This window comes from Myotis lucifugus, unplaced genomic scaffold, assembly GCF_000147115.1.
Source record: "Myotis lucifugus unplaced genomic scaffold, Myoluc2.0 scaffold_265, whole genome shotgun sequence".
NCBI classification, from domain to species: domain Eukaryota; kingdom Metazoa; phylum Chordata; class Mammalia; order Chiroptera; family Vespertilionidae; genus Myotis; species Myotis lucifugus.
This window is the reverse complement of record NW_005871313.1, coordinates 259989-274481: the sequence shown is the minus strand read 5'-3', so window position 1 is coordinate 274481 and position 14493 is coordinate 259989. Positions and strand designations below refer to the sequence as shown.

The 14493-nt window shown below is 38.1% G+C and overlaps 1 protein-coding gene across 1 annotated transcript; it reads left to right on the top strand.

Moving 5' to 3' along the window:
- The first annotated feature begins 714 nt into the window (after window positions 1–714).
- Window positions 715–14173, top strand: RPE65 (RPE65, retinoid isomerohydrolase). Its single transcript, XM_006099228.3, has 11 exons — window positions 715–818; window positions 921–1062; window positions 4702–4849; window positions 6261–6342; window positions 6576–6708; window positions 6817–6956; window positions 7618–7747; window positions 10843–10957; window positions 11053–11147; window positions 11248–11359; window positions 13061–14173. Exons 1-11 carry the CDS (start codon window positions 742–744, stop codon window positions 13210–13212), a joined length of 1326 nt encoding a protein of 441 aa, XP_006099290.3. The 5' UTR covers window positions 715–741; the 3' UTR covers window positions 13213–14173.
- The last annotated feature ends 320 nt before the right edge of the window (window positions 14174–14493 follow it).

Here is a 14493-nt window from a genome sequence, read left to right as displayed (position 1 = left end):
GACCTTGGTATTTTTTTTCCTCTTCATGACTGTGTTTCTTCATCTATGCAATTCTAAACACTTACTATATGGATTGGAAGAAGGGTAAAATTAGATTTCCATTGGCTCTCCACAAGAGAAATCCTAGGCACTGTATGCCATCTAGTCTGGGGTATGGTTCAGGTGGTCTGCCTGCGCAAGAGACTGGATTGAAGAGATCCCAAATTTTAAAAGTAGCAAAATAAACTTTAAAATCGAAGAAAAACACAAGAGGGACAAGAAACAGTTTGAAAGGAATATAATTCAGCATACCATGCCCTGTCTTTCCCACTGAGTGTAGGTTGATGGGTTATAGACTACAGGACATCATAGGTCTTATGTCAACTACCATGGGGGCCACGTGGTGTGATAAGGAAAATGCATGTTTTCCATATCTGGCCAACTTGAATTGTAACCCAGCTCTGCCACAAATGCCAATCACTTAACTTCTCTGAGCTGTGAGTTCTGCATCTGTCACTGTGAGATTTGTAAGACATACATGTAAGCTCATGGCACATTGTCTCTTTCTCCTTTGGTCCCTAGGAGAAAGTGACCTGACAATACTCTTCATTCTTTATGTTGTGGATTTATTATTCTGACTCCATAAGGACAGCATGACCATTCTAACATCCACCTGGACCACACTGATTGTCCCTGTCTATGACCCTTTCCCATGTTTTAATGTCCTTCAGGTTCATCCGCACTGATGCTTACGTACGGGCAATGACTGAGAAAAGGATCGTCATAACAGAATTTGGCACCTGTGCTTTCCCAGATCCCTGCAAGAATATATTTTCCAGGTTAGTGACACCTAACTGCATGTTATTAAAGACATTTTACACTAGCCCCCTTTCTCTCATGGTTAAACGTTACTAGATCAAAAATACCATTTGCTTCTGCAGGTTTTTTTCTTACTTTCGAGGAGTAGAGATAACTGACAATGCCCTGGTTAATATCTACCCAGTGGGGGAAGATTACTATGCCTGCACAGAGACCAACTTCATCACAAAGATTAATCCTGAGACCTTGGAGACAATTAAGCAGGTAGGATACAGTGTTCAGGCGGCACTGCCCAAGAATTTAGAATTGCAGCTTAGAATTAAAATTAAATCAACTGTGCAATTTGGTAGAAAGAACAGGAGAGCATGCCTGGCTGGTGTTGCTCAGTGGTTGAGTGTTGACCTATGAACCAGGAGGTCATGGTTCAATTCCTGGTCAGAGCATATGCCTGGGCTTCGGCCTCCATCTTCAGTAGGGGGTGTGCAGGAGGCAGCCAATCAATGATTCTCTTTCATCATTGATGTTTCTATCTCTCTCCCTCTTTCTTCCTCTCTGAAATCAATTAAAAAATATTTTTTAAAGAAAGAAAGCCAGACAAATTTTCAAATTCTTGCTTTATCATCAACTACTAGCTATGTGACATAGGGCAAATTTTTATTTCTTCATCTGAAAAACTTATTATATGGGTTAAAATAAAACTGTATAAAATGCATTTGTGGGACACTATTTTTCAGTCCCTGACATGTACCAGAACATATGCTGGGTGCAGATACATGAGTGTGTGAAACAGCATGGTCCCTGCCCTTACTGGCTTTTATAGGCTAGCATGAACCTGGCACATATTGGGTGTTCAAAAAAATTATAGCTATTATTATTGAAAACCCTGCTATTCATGATTCCAGACAAGTATGTTGCACCTATTTGCCCCTTATAGATACTTCTTATTAGAAATGAAGCTATATTTTAAATGAAATAGCATAGAGAAAAATATAGGCAACAGTAGAGACAAATTTTGCTGACAACTTAGACAATCTCAATGCAGCATTCAGTGAAATGGATACACATTTTCAACCAATATTTATTAAGATGTAACTATTTAAAGGCATTGTTCTTGTCTTCAGAAAGTTTAACATCTTGTTGGAGAAATCAAATAAATATGCAACTTTAATAGGACACATAATGTGATAAGTCCTTTAGGAGGAGAAAAATCTTCCATGAAAGCAGGAAGAAGAAAGAGATTACTTCTGGCAGGAGTTGGAAGATATAAGGTGGTGCAGATTAAGGAAGATTAAAAAGGCTTGCATTTGAGTTAGTAGTTAAAGGGGAGAAACTTCAGTGAATTTGGAAAAAGAACATTTCAGGTAAAGGGAGTAACATAATCAAAGGCATAGTGGTGGGAAAAGAAAGGATATGTTCATGGAAATGAAAGAATAATTAATTTGACTAGATTGGCAGTATTTCTCAATGGAGAAGCTAGTGGCATTGAGTGGGAGATAATTCATCATTGTGGGGATTGTCCCCACACATGCAAAGGTTTGGCATTCCTGGTCCCATCCACTGAATACCAGTCATGTCCTGAATCAATGGGAAAACCCAAATGTTCCTCAACATTTCCAATTCTCCCCCTGGGGGCAATATCACTTTCAGTTAAGAACTAGTGAAGAGCATGCAATGTCAAGGGTAGGGTGAAACTAAAAGTTTGAATAATGGACAAAAATATGTAGTAAGTTATGAAGCTACTGAAAGTTTTCGCACAGAAAAGTGATATAAGCAGACCTGTGTTTTGGGATATTTAATCTGCCATGTATAAGCTATATGGGAGGGCAAGAGAGATAAAAGAGCTAGGAGATCAGTTAGGTAGAATTCAAGACCAGAAATGTAGTGTAGTAAGAATAGAAAGGAAAAATAGTTCCAACCCTGGATCTCAATATCACAAGCTGATTAGTAACTCCCAACAGACTATTTACTAAGGCTTAACATACTCTCAATGGATCTTTCTTGTTTTTGATGTATGTTTGTAATCACCTGTGTGTAGATCACTTAGAGAAAAACTGGAGAGGACTCTGATAGTGAATCTGTATTCCAACTGTCATGGTCATTTAACTGGAAATACAAAGTTCATGATATGGCTCCAGAATAGACTTTATTAGAGGTCAGGTTCCATTGTGAATAGTGTTGTATCCTGACTTCATATAAAAATTTAAGTTTTAGGAGTTGAAGTTTTGTTTACTATTACTGAAATAGCCTCCTAATCAGTGCCTTTGCTTCCTGCCGGATTTCTTATGGTAAATACAACTTCCTTACTTCAGTAGAAGTAGTTTTTTTTTTCTAAAATGCAAGTATGAATGTGTTACTCCATCTAGGGCACCCATAGTTTCCAAGATAAAATCCAAACAAGGGCCTTTGTGGCTGATTTCCCCTCCTCCATTCATGCCCTTCATGACTGTGTGTTGAACGATTAGTAGTCTCCAAACAGCACATGCTGTTTCACAACTCTGGGCCTGCATATTGGGGTTCCCGCTCCCTGGAACACACTGTCATCCTTGTCCACCTGAATCACTTTTATTCATCTTTCAAGCATTAGTTGGAAGCTCTGCCTAACCTCCTGGTCTGGCTGGGCCAGATGGCCTTTCTCTACAGGTACCATTTTACACTTACAGCACTGTCTGTATGCCAGCTTATTGTCCCAACACAGTGCTGTCAAATAGAACTTTCTACAGTGAAGGCAAATTCTGTGTCTGCATTGTCCAAGTGCTACTGTGCACTTGAAATGTGGCTAATGTGACTGAGGAACTGAATTTGAAGTTTTATCTACTTATAATTAATTTATATTTAAATCATTACATGTGGCTACAATATTGGACAGCAAAAGTCTAGACTGACGTCCTTGAAAGCATGGACCATATCTGTTTTTTTTAGATCCTGGCACGGTGCCTGGTCTATAATAGAAGCTCAAAGAGTATTTAATGAATGGTGAATGAATGAATGAATGAATGAGTGAATGTCTTGGCTATTATTGAAGTAAAGATGCTAAAAACTCCCTATGTTTTAAAAGATATTCTCCTAATCAAATAGAAAAAAAATGGTTAAATAAATATACACTCCATCAATTATTCATTCAATAAATCTTTACTGAGCAGGTCTCAGGTAGAAATTCTAGTGCTGATTTTGCCAACATGTGGCTCTGTGTCCTTGAACAAGTTGCTTAACCTCTCTGGGACCTCTGTCTCTCCTGTAAATTGAGAGTTTTGTGCAGGATTTGTGGTTCTGGATTTCTTATGAGATTCCAAATTGAATTAAAGTGTAAATCCTCTCTCTAAAAATATTTGCATTTCATTCCAGGAGGTTCATGGTTTCCCTGAAATCTATTTAGGTTAAGACTTTCTATACTAGATGAATCCTGGGGTTCCTTCCAATTCCAGTTTCATACTCTGTGCTATAACCTGGATTTGAGATTTAGGTTATAACATACAAAATCGCTATTTTTATAAAATTAAAATTATTAGATATCAGCAATTTCATACAATTCATCTAATACAATGAAGGGGACTATAAAGAAATCCCAGGATTCAAATTTATCATTGTTTGAGGACAACCTGCATGTGCAAAAGGAAAATAACTAACTGGAGCAGTGTATGGTATGCGTCAATTAAAGAGCACAGCCAGGGAGAACTCCAAGATTTCAGAGGCACAGGGGGTCAGCATGGGGATCAGAGGAGAGCTCTGCACTGAAGATGGGAATTCAAGCAGACTTCAGAGAGGGTAGGACCCAGAGAGATAGAACGAAAGAGGAAGTGCACTTAGGGTGAGGGTGCAAGAAGTAGTGATGAGGTCAGAACTAGGGACCAAAGGTGTAGCACAATCTTTCTCTTAACATGGATGACATTTGCTCTCCCTCCATAGGTTGATCTTTGCAACTATGTCTCCGTCAATGGAGCCACAGCTCACCCCCACATTGAAAGTGATGGCACTGTTTATAACATTGGTAACTGCTTTGGGAAAAATTTTTCAATTGCCTACAATATTGTAAAGATCCCTCCACTACAAGCAGGTCAGTTTACCAATTTGATTCCTCTTGAAACAAGTATCTATATTGTATGGAAGTTACTGAAAATACTGGATGCCAGATCAAAATGTTAGAATAGCACAATATGCAGTTAAATTACTCTCCGATTTCAGGACAACTGCCCTCACCCCTACCAATGGCCAAGGGCACAATAGCAGGAAATGACAACTTGAAAAGACAGAAAGCAAATGGCAAAGTTCTATTTCTGCATGTGTCAAAGATGTAGTGTATATGCAGACTTGGTTACATAAGATTTGGAATCAAGTGTAGCAAACATTTATTAGGCATTTATTCATGTGCCAACTGAAATTAAATTTTTATTCAAACGTATGCATCTGCATAATAACATACACCCATTTATGAGAATGTACTATTTTGTGTATGTTTAACTCACAAGACTACAAACCTATTGACTCATATTAATATAATAGCTAAAGAGTATTAAAAGAGAAGAGAGAGTACTCTTTAGAATTTTCTATTCACCTTCCATTCATTGTCAGAAATTTGATAACCATCTTGATGACAGAATTATATGAATATATATGGATTTTTGTTTAGTATTGCTTAGATAGTTCTCAAAGTGTAATCCCACCAGCAGCAGCATCTGGGAACCTGTTAGAAATATGAATCTTGAGTCTCACTCAAACCAACTGAATAATTCTGGGAGTGGGGCCCCAATAACATTTTTAAGTCCTTTATAGGATTTTAATATACAGTAAGGTTTTGAAGACTACTCACTTAGTACTAAGTGAACTTTAATGTGCATAATAATTACTGTGCCAGGCTATTGACACAATCCAAGGTATTCTTCAGTCTGTAGGCCAGTGGTTCTCAACCTGTGGGTCGCGACCCCTTTGGGGGTCGAATGACCCTTTCACAGGGGTTGCCTAAGACCATCGGAACACACATATATAATTACATATTGTTTTTGTGATTAATCACTATGCTTTAATTATGTTCAATTTGTAACAATGAAATTGGGGGTCACCACAACATGAGGAACTGTATTAAAGGGTCGCGGCATTAGGAAGGTTGAGAACCACTGCTGTAGGCAGTATTGTGAAAGGCTGTGACCATGCTAAAGTTGTGGTAAGTCCCCTGACTTAGAACCCACCTCCAGGTGTAAGATGTGACTCCACTGTGCTCTGCCTGCCACACTGTGGAAGTGCACTTTCCCAAATCCGCTGCTATTTGGATTTTCCTGAGCGATTGCAGCTTCACATGAAATTTCGCTAAGAAATGCCAATGACTAAGGAAACGAACATAAGCTCTGAAAAATCAAGATCTTAAAATGTATTTCTTTACTCGCATAAGATGTTCTACGTGCTTTGTATTTTTAAAAAAGAAAAAAGAAAGGCTGGCTGTTCCAAAGCCTTTTAAAACCACTTTATTTCAGACAAGGAAGATCCAATAAGCAAGTCAGAAGTCGTTGTACAATTCCCCTGCAGTGAACGATTCAAGCCATCTTACGTCCATAGGTAACTTGAAGGGCTGCTCTGGATCTTCAGGAAAACTTAATTTTAATATCTGCTTTGCCTATCTTTTATACCAATCCTGATTACATTATCTTGAAGAAACCTAAATTTAAACATAATTAATGTCACATAGCTACTGTCTATTCCAGTAACTGAGCACACTCATGTATACACATTTCTTTGTGGTTCGAGAATATGTCTGTCCCACTCACAAGTCCATTTGTGTTTCTGAACAGTTTTGGCTTGACTCCCAACTACATTGTTTTTGTGGAGACACCCGTCAAAATTAACCTGTTCAAGTTCCTCTCTTCATGGAGTCTTTGGGGAGCCAACTACATGGATTGTTTTGAGTCCAATGAAACCATGGGAGTAAGTCCTACATTTATTTGTCAGGTTTATGATGCTGAAGAAGGTGTGCTTCATAATGCACTCTTTTTTCCTTATTAAATGCATCAAAATATTTTTCTCATGTTCAAGGTGTGGCTTCATGTTGCTGACAAAAAAAGAAGAAAGTATCTCAATAACAAATACAGGACCTCTCCTTTTAACCTTTTCCACCACATCAATACCTATGAAGACAATGAGTTTCTGATTGTGGATCTCTGTTGCTGGAAAGGGTAAGAAAGGACAGTGGATAAATGTTACATCTCTAGTTGCTCCTGGAAATTAGGGGCCTTTTTTTTTTATCAAAGATGCTTCTCTCAATAGTTAAATTAAATTACATTCTAAAAAGTAAGAAGTATGCTTTAAGTTTCAAGACATCATTGAAAAAAGCTGTAGATAGTTTAGGTAACCAGAAACACAAACTGAACATCAAAACCATGGTTACTGATTTAAAATGCATCAGGTCCATGAACCAGACCTGAAAAGATAAGGTTCTCTGAACTGATATGTGAACTTAAACTCAACTTCACTTAAACTTGACAAGATTCCTTAAGGGACCTTGAACTCCGCCTATCCTGGGTTTGGGAGCAAGAGGCACGCTTTCTTCAAATTAGCCAGATCACTAAAGACAGTAGTGCCTAAAGTCACAGACAGATGGGAATTGAGAAGCAGAACAGAAAGTGTCAAGCTGATGTTATTTAAGTATATCCAGGAGGCAGGTTTCTTTCTTACCCCATCTTGTGTGGGCAGAAAAAAAATGGCTTTAATATACCTGGGTCACTAGCAGTATCCAGGTAGGGAAATAAAGAACAGGCAGGCTTTTAAATAGATTGAATGTCTCTCTGAAATTATTTGTAATTATGTGTGCTCATGTTTGACTCCTTATCTTGGCAGGTTTGAATTTGTTTATAATTACTTATACTTAGCCAATCTACGTGAGAACTGGGAAGAGGTGAAGAAAAATGCCAGCAAGGCTCCCCAGCCTGAAGTTAGAAGATATGTACTTCCTTTGAATATTGACAAGGTAACTATCATCTACATAGATTTCAGATAGAACCAGAATATTACACAAAATCCATTCCTCTATTTGCTCCTCATCTCTCATCCGCTTCCCTATCCTGAAAATCCTCCACCATTACCTCTTAATTCATAATATATCACCATCTTCCTCTCAAATGTTCCCTCCACCTTCTATCTTTAGAAAAATCTGATTCCCAAAAACCTTGTTCTCCTCAGCAGCAATTTCCAGGGGAGGTGGTTTCTCCTACAACCCTTGCACCATGGGGTCTGAAATTGGGGTAAGGGGTCCTCTTTGTTCCACTTTATTGCTTTCAAACCATTGTATCTTCCATCTATCCTTAAAATCTCCCAATTTTTTAAAAAAATACATTTTTATTGATTTCAGAGAGGAAGAAATAGGGGGAGAGATATAGAAACTATCAATAATGAGAGCGAATAATTGATCATCTGCCTCCTGCATGCCCCCTACCAGGGAATCAAACTGGGACCTCTGGTTCATAGGTCCATGCTCAACCTCTGAGCCACACTGGCCAGGCTAAAATATCCTCTTTTTAAATTTCATTTTAGCTCATTATGTGGCCAAGTGGTATGTGTGTTGTGTATATATATGTTTTTCTCATTATTGCTTTCATCTACTAACGGCCACTCTCTCTCCCTTCTGATTTAATGTCACACTTCCCAGATCTACAGATCTACTCCTGACTCTCAGGGATTTCAAGATACACATCAGAAGTGATTCCTCCAACAATCTAACCTTTCAGTTCCTTGACCTCTTCCACTGATCCTGTCTTCCATTCTGTCAAAGCCACTCGTTCTTATGGCTTTGACATTGGCATTACCTATGACTTCTGCGTGCTTCATCCATAATCTTAAATTCATGCGTGACACATTCTGACTAACACCTCTTTCAAAATCACCTGCTCTACTGCAATTCTCACCAGGAACCTTCAATCTCCTACCTTCTTATAATCCTTAACTCCCTTGAGGACTTATCCTTAAGCTAAGTGAAGTAAGCCAGTCAGAGAAAGACAAGTATTCTCATTCAATTAAAATTCCATGGTCAATAATTATAAGCATCCTCTTGTATAGATCATTATTTCCTGTGTCTCTTTCTTATTTTATCAAACTCATTTGTCAGAACCACAACCCTAGTTAACGTGTTAAATTAAACACCCTACCCACTCCATGCTTATGCCTCTGAGGCTGAAATTAAGTGTTGAAAACACACAATCGTGTTAATTGGTTCGTTTTTAAATACATGACCACAAATCTTACCACAACATTTCCCAACTTCATTTACTCTCCCACTTTCTTAGTTAAATATTTCACACCCTCCTCCCTTCAAACTTCTAACACTTCCCACCTTCACACTCATACTCAGCTGATGGCTCTGCTTCCTATTTCACTGAAATGAGTGAAGGAAATCAGAAAAGAACGTAGACTTCTGCCACCACATCTACCCACCCACCAGCATCTGTAACTCATACTGAAGTTATCCATCGTCTTATCCAGAACTAGTTGTTCCCATCCTCCCTCACCCACTCAAGGACATCACTCCCCCTCTTTCCTGTAGCATCACTCTTCTCCCCTCTTCATTGGATCACTCTATCATGGTATTATTTTTCCCTCTTACAAAATCTTTCTCTTGACTTCTCTTGCCCCCACCAGCTATTCCCTCATTTCTCTTCTTGTAGACCTCGTCATGTTGGAGGGCATCAGAACTCAGCCTTTTGTTCTACCTTTTATTTGTACTTTCACTCCCTTTGTAAAGACTCATGCTTTAAAGCAGCCCAAAATTATCTTTTTAACTTTCCTTTCAACTCAACTTTCCTTTCAACTCATATATGCTACTGCCAATTCTATGTTTCCATTTGGATGTCCAACAGACATAGCAAACTTAACAGGATAAAACCTAAATTTCTCCTCTTCCCCACCAAAAAATTCACCCCACCTTCAAAAGCCCAATCCCTTTTGTGACAACCTTTAATTGTTCAGGCCAAATATGTCGGAGTCATGCTTGACTCCTCTATTAATTTCATGCCTCTTCCACCCCATATCCTATATATTAGGAAATCCTCTCGGCTCAACCTTTCATTTCTCACTGACTCCAGTGTTACTAGCCTAGCTTGAACCATTGTTTTCTTTTGACCAGACTACTAGAAAACAAACTGGTTTCCCTGAGTCCACTCTTGCAGCCCCCCTCCTCCCAAGTCTCAACAGAACAGCCAGAGCACTGCTAACTTCCTCACCTCCTACCAGTTTTGTCTCAAATGTCACCTTTTCAATGAGGCCCACCCTGACTACCTATTAAAATTACAACTCACCTGCCTTTCACACTTCTGATTCCCCCTTACTCTGCTCTATTTTTTTCTCCCCATATTTATGACATATTATACACTTGTCCATTAATTATATTTATTGTCTATGTCCCCAGACTGGAATGTAAGCTTCATGAGGACAGGGACTTAATTCTCTGAAATATCCCGAATGCCTAGAATAGAGCCTAGCACAATACATGTACTCAAGTATTTGATGCAGATACTACTAAATGAATATATTCTTAGAAAGGGCTTGTGGTATCCATTCTTTTCATGAATATCACATGCATTGGGGGTTGGGGAGTGAAAAAAAATCTTAGAAAACATCTTGTCTAGTAGTTTTCCTATTTTCTTCTTTTTAACAACATAAATGCACAATATTTTCAAACAAAATCAAAATATGCCCTAACTATAAATGAGATGAACACTGTAAATGGATCCCTAAGAGGTGACGTCTTTGTTGTTCTGCAGAGAAATACTTGCTTATTTTTTTTCCGGAGGCCCTTCCTCAGAGGCCTTTTTCTTTGAGAACAGTCTCATTTCACAGTTGAGAAGATTGAAGACCTGAGAGGTCATGTGACTTTCCCATTGACAGAGGCCCAGACAGCTTTCTCAGTCATGTTCCTGGGCTCTGCTTCCAGAGTTTCTGCACTGTTCCTCCCTACATGTTAACTTAAGTAAAGAGCTCAGGAGACAAAACTCAGGAAGACTCCTTCCTTGATTTATGGCTCCTTGGTTTTTCTTTCTTGCTTGCTGAGGTTTCTGTTATCCTCTCTCTTAGGCTGACACAGGCAAGAATTTAGTCACACTGTCCAACACCACTGCCACTGCAATTCTGTGCAGTGACGAGACCATCTGGCTGGAACCTGAGGTTCTCTTTGCAGGGCCTCGTCAAGGTGAGATAATGTAGAAGAAAACCTCACATGAGAGGGAACAAATGTTCCATTCAGAGATTCACTGGGTTTTCTTAAGCATGTGCTCTGTTTTGTAGCGTTTGAGTTTCCTCAAATCAATTACCAGAAGTATGGTGGGAAACCTTATACTTACACATATGGACTTGGCTTGAACCACTTTGTTCCAGACAGGGTAATGAATCCATCTTACTGGTATTAGAGCAGTACTTTAAGTCACATGCTAGTCAAGTAAAGCATACTGACTGACTGATTTTTTCTTTCTTAACGAACAGCTTTGTAAATTGAATGTCAAAACTAAAGAAACTTGGGTCTGGCAAGAGCCTGATTCCTATCCATCAGAACCCATCTTTGTTTCTCACCCAGAAGCCTTGGAGGAAGATGATGGTAATGAAAGCATTGGATGTGTCTGAACATTCTCTTCTTACTGGAGTTCATGTAGTTAGTTCACTAAGAGGGGAGTCATAGTAATTTTTCCCTAATGTTCAGAAATGATCCTTAATACTACTGAATGTAAACTTCTTTGAAAATAAGTGTAATCTTGGGGTCAGTTTGCCTTGATTACTACTGGAAAAAATGCTAAGGCACCATCTGGTGTCATGATGGACACCAATACTGTTCTAGATGAGGGAGTGGGGGGGGAGGAAAGAGCAGCATGAATTCTAGGCTTTTGCCTTTCTTTACCTACATACATTTATAGGGGGGAGGAAAGAAGTTCTGAGAAAGGAAATTGAGTATTCTAACAGATCAAAGAGAATGAGACTGTAGCTTTGTGGCTCTAGTTTTGTTTATTTCTTTTAGAAAGCTGGGGCTAGAAAGAGACCAGATATACAGCCTATAAAACAGCAACTCAACTACAAACATCAGTCTTAGTTAACTATTAGTTAGCTGGGATGAAATCATGGAAAACCACAGAGAAATGAAAAAATAAAGAACTGTGGAGTCATGTCATGTGAAATGAGTTTACACATACAGTCCATCCAGTCAAAACTGCAAAAGGTTTGCTCTCCTTCTGTTTGAAGGAGATAAGTTTCCAGCTAGGTCTTGGAAATTATAGAAATAATATACGTTACTGTTGTCAAAGTCTTTTAGTACACATTTTTTTGTTACAACACTTTTTTTGCAGTAGGTAGAACAGATGGTATATCTTATGTTACAGATAAGAATACAGATCAATTCATTCAATAAAAATTTAATGAATACTTTCTATGTTCTAATCATTGTAGCAGGCTTTCAGGATATGACAGTAGGCAAGACAGATCTGGTTACTCCCTTCCTAGAGTTTATAATCTAGGAAACATGAGGAGTTTAAAAGACCCCTCCAGGGTGGACACATAGTAAGGTGGTGGAAGAGTCAAAACAAAATATTGTCATTTTCTTTCTTTTTTAAAAAATAAGTTTTTACTGATTTCAGAGAGAGAAAGGGATAGAAACATCAATTCAATGATGAGAGAGAATCATTGATTGGCTGCCTCCTCCACACATGTGCCCTGACTGGGAATTGAACCATGACCTCCTGGTTCATAGGTTGATGCTCAACCACTGACCCACACCGGCCAGTGTGCCCAGCCAGCTCAGCCAAGGGTTTGAAAGCCTGAGTGAGGGAGGTGAAGGGATGAAGAAATGACAGACAAAGAGAATAAGCTGGGTCTTTCTAGGTGGATCTTCCTGTGCCTGGCTGAGGCCATAGAGAGAGATCCAGAGGCAAGCTGAGCCTTTATTTTATAGCCACAGGTAAACAAGGTAGTGGTCACCATAGTTACAATGTTCTTGTGAGTTTCACTTGTTTTGGCAGCACTTGCTGCGTCTCCCTCAGCCCATTAGCTACCCAGATAAGATCTAGGGAGCGTCATAAGGTCAAGCCTAATTATGCTAAGAGGACTGTGACCTCTAAGCTGGGACTTGTTTATGGCTTTGCCAACAGGTCAGTCCAAGGCTTAACCCTATTGCCCCGTCCTACAGGCCAGGCTGTCATTTTCTTTTTATATGTCAATGTAATACCTCCTGTATTATTTCAGTTACATTTAATCTATGTCCCTGGGCATTTTTTACAAATTCAACATTACTTTATTTACTTCTGATTGACAGGTGTAGTTCTGAGTGTGGTGGTGAGCCCTGGAACAGGACAAAAGCCTGCTTATCTCCTGATTCTGAATGCCAAGGACTTGAGTGAAGTTGCCAGGGCTGAAGTGGAGATTAACATCCCTGTCACCTTCCATGGACTGTTCAAAAAATCCTGAACACATTCTACCAAGATATGTTTCTGATGAAAAAACCAAGAAAAATATAGGCAGGTCTGCAATCAAATTCTGTTCAGTTTCAGCCTGCTGTATTATATGGTTTTAACTTGCAGACACACACTATTTTGCAATGTTTTCCAGAAAGAACAGAGTTGAGCAAGCAATTACTTCTAAAATCAAGTCTATATTTAGAAAATAAGACTTTCTATGTGAGACAGATCATAACTAAAAATCTCTTTTATATAGTTAGCAATCAAATATAAAATGAATGTGGATTTATTAACCTGTTTTTTATTCCTATTATAAAAGTATATTTTAGGCATCTATCTGCTCCAATATATTTTAATATTTAAAAGCCAAAGTGTTCTACACCTGATTGCAGCTCTGCTGAGTCAAGGCAGTATTGTGCAAAAAGGCTTCATTATTAAATGGCAAACCAAACTCTTTTTCAAACCAGGGACAATCATTTAAGAGTAATCATTGTAATTGCATATATGTTATTGCTAAAAGATTTTCAAGCTTTATGAACTTTAACATTTCTGCTTAATATAGGCAATTACTATTACTTCTATGTGTGTTTTTTTAATGAGGAAACCTATCTTTAATCAACAGAGGGTATGCCACCAAATAATATGTTAGAGATTATCTATTAAAAGCTTATATAACAACAAAACAATCATATATATAGTATTGATTGTACTAGTAATTTTTTGAAAAACAAAGCATAAACTACAATTTCTACTTAAAATCAAAGTGTGGGATACTGTTGGAGGGTTATATAATTTGTTGTCTCTTCTCCTTAATTATATTTAAGCACTTTGCAATCACCTGACTGAAGAGAAAGAGAGAGAAAATATTAAATGATTAGCATTCAGATAGTAATATATTTTAAGCACTTTTGTTGTTGCTTTTATTATTATTCTCCTCTGTGCTGCATATTGAAAAAAGGAGATTGACAAAAGATTTTATTCTGTATCTTTATTAAGGTGTCTATTTGTGCTCAGAAGTATTACATATCATTGTATTAAGATGATCAGGATTGTGTTTGACTAAGTAAAAATAGTTTGAAGAAATAGACTGACCATAGTACTTGATGCATCCATTTGATTTCTTTGCTTATATAAAATATAACAAACTCATGTTTCGAATTACAAATACTCATTTACTTTTCAAAGATAATCTAAAACTACAGAAAAGTGGAAATTATAAAGTAAAGTCATACAGCGCTCATCGAAGTTCAACTACTATTAAGATATGGATATTTGTCTTTTCCATCATTCC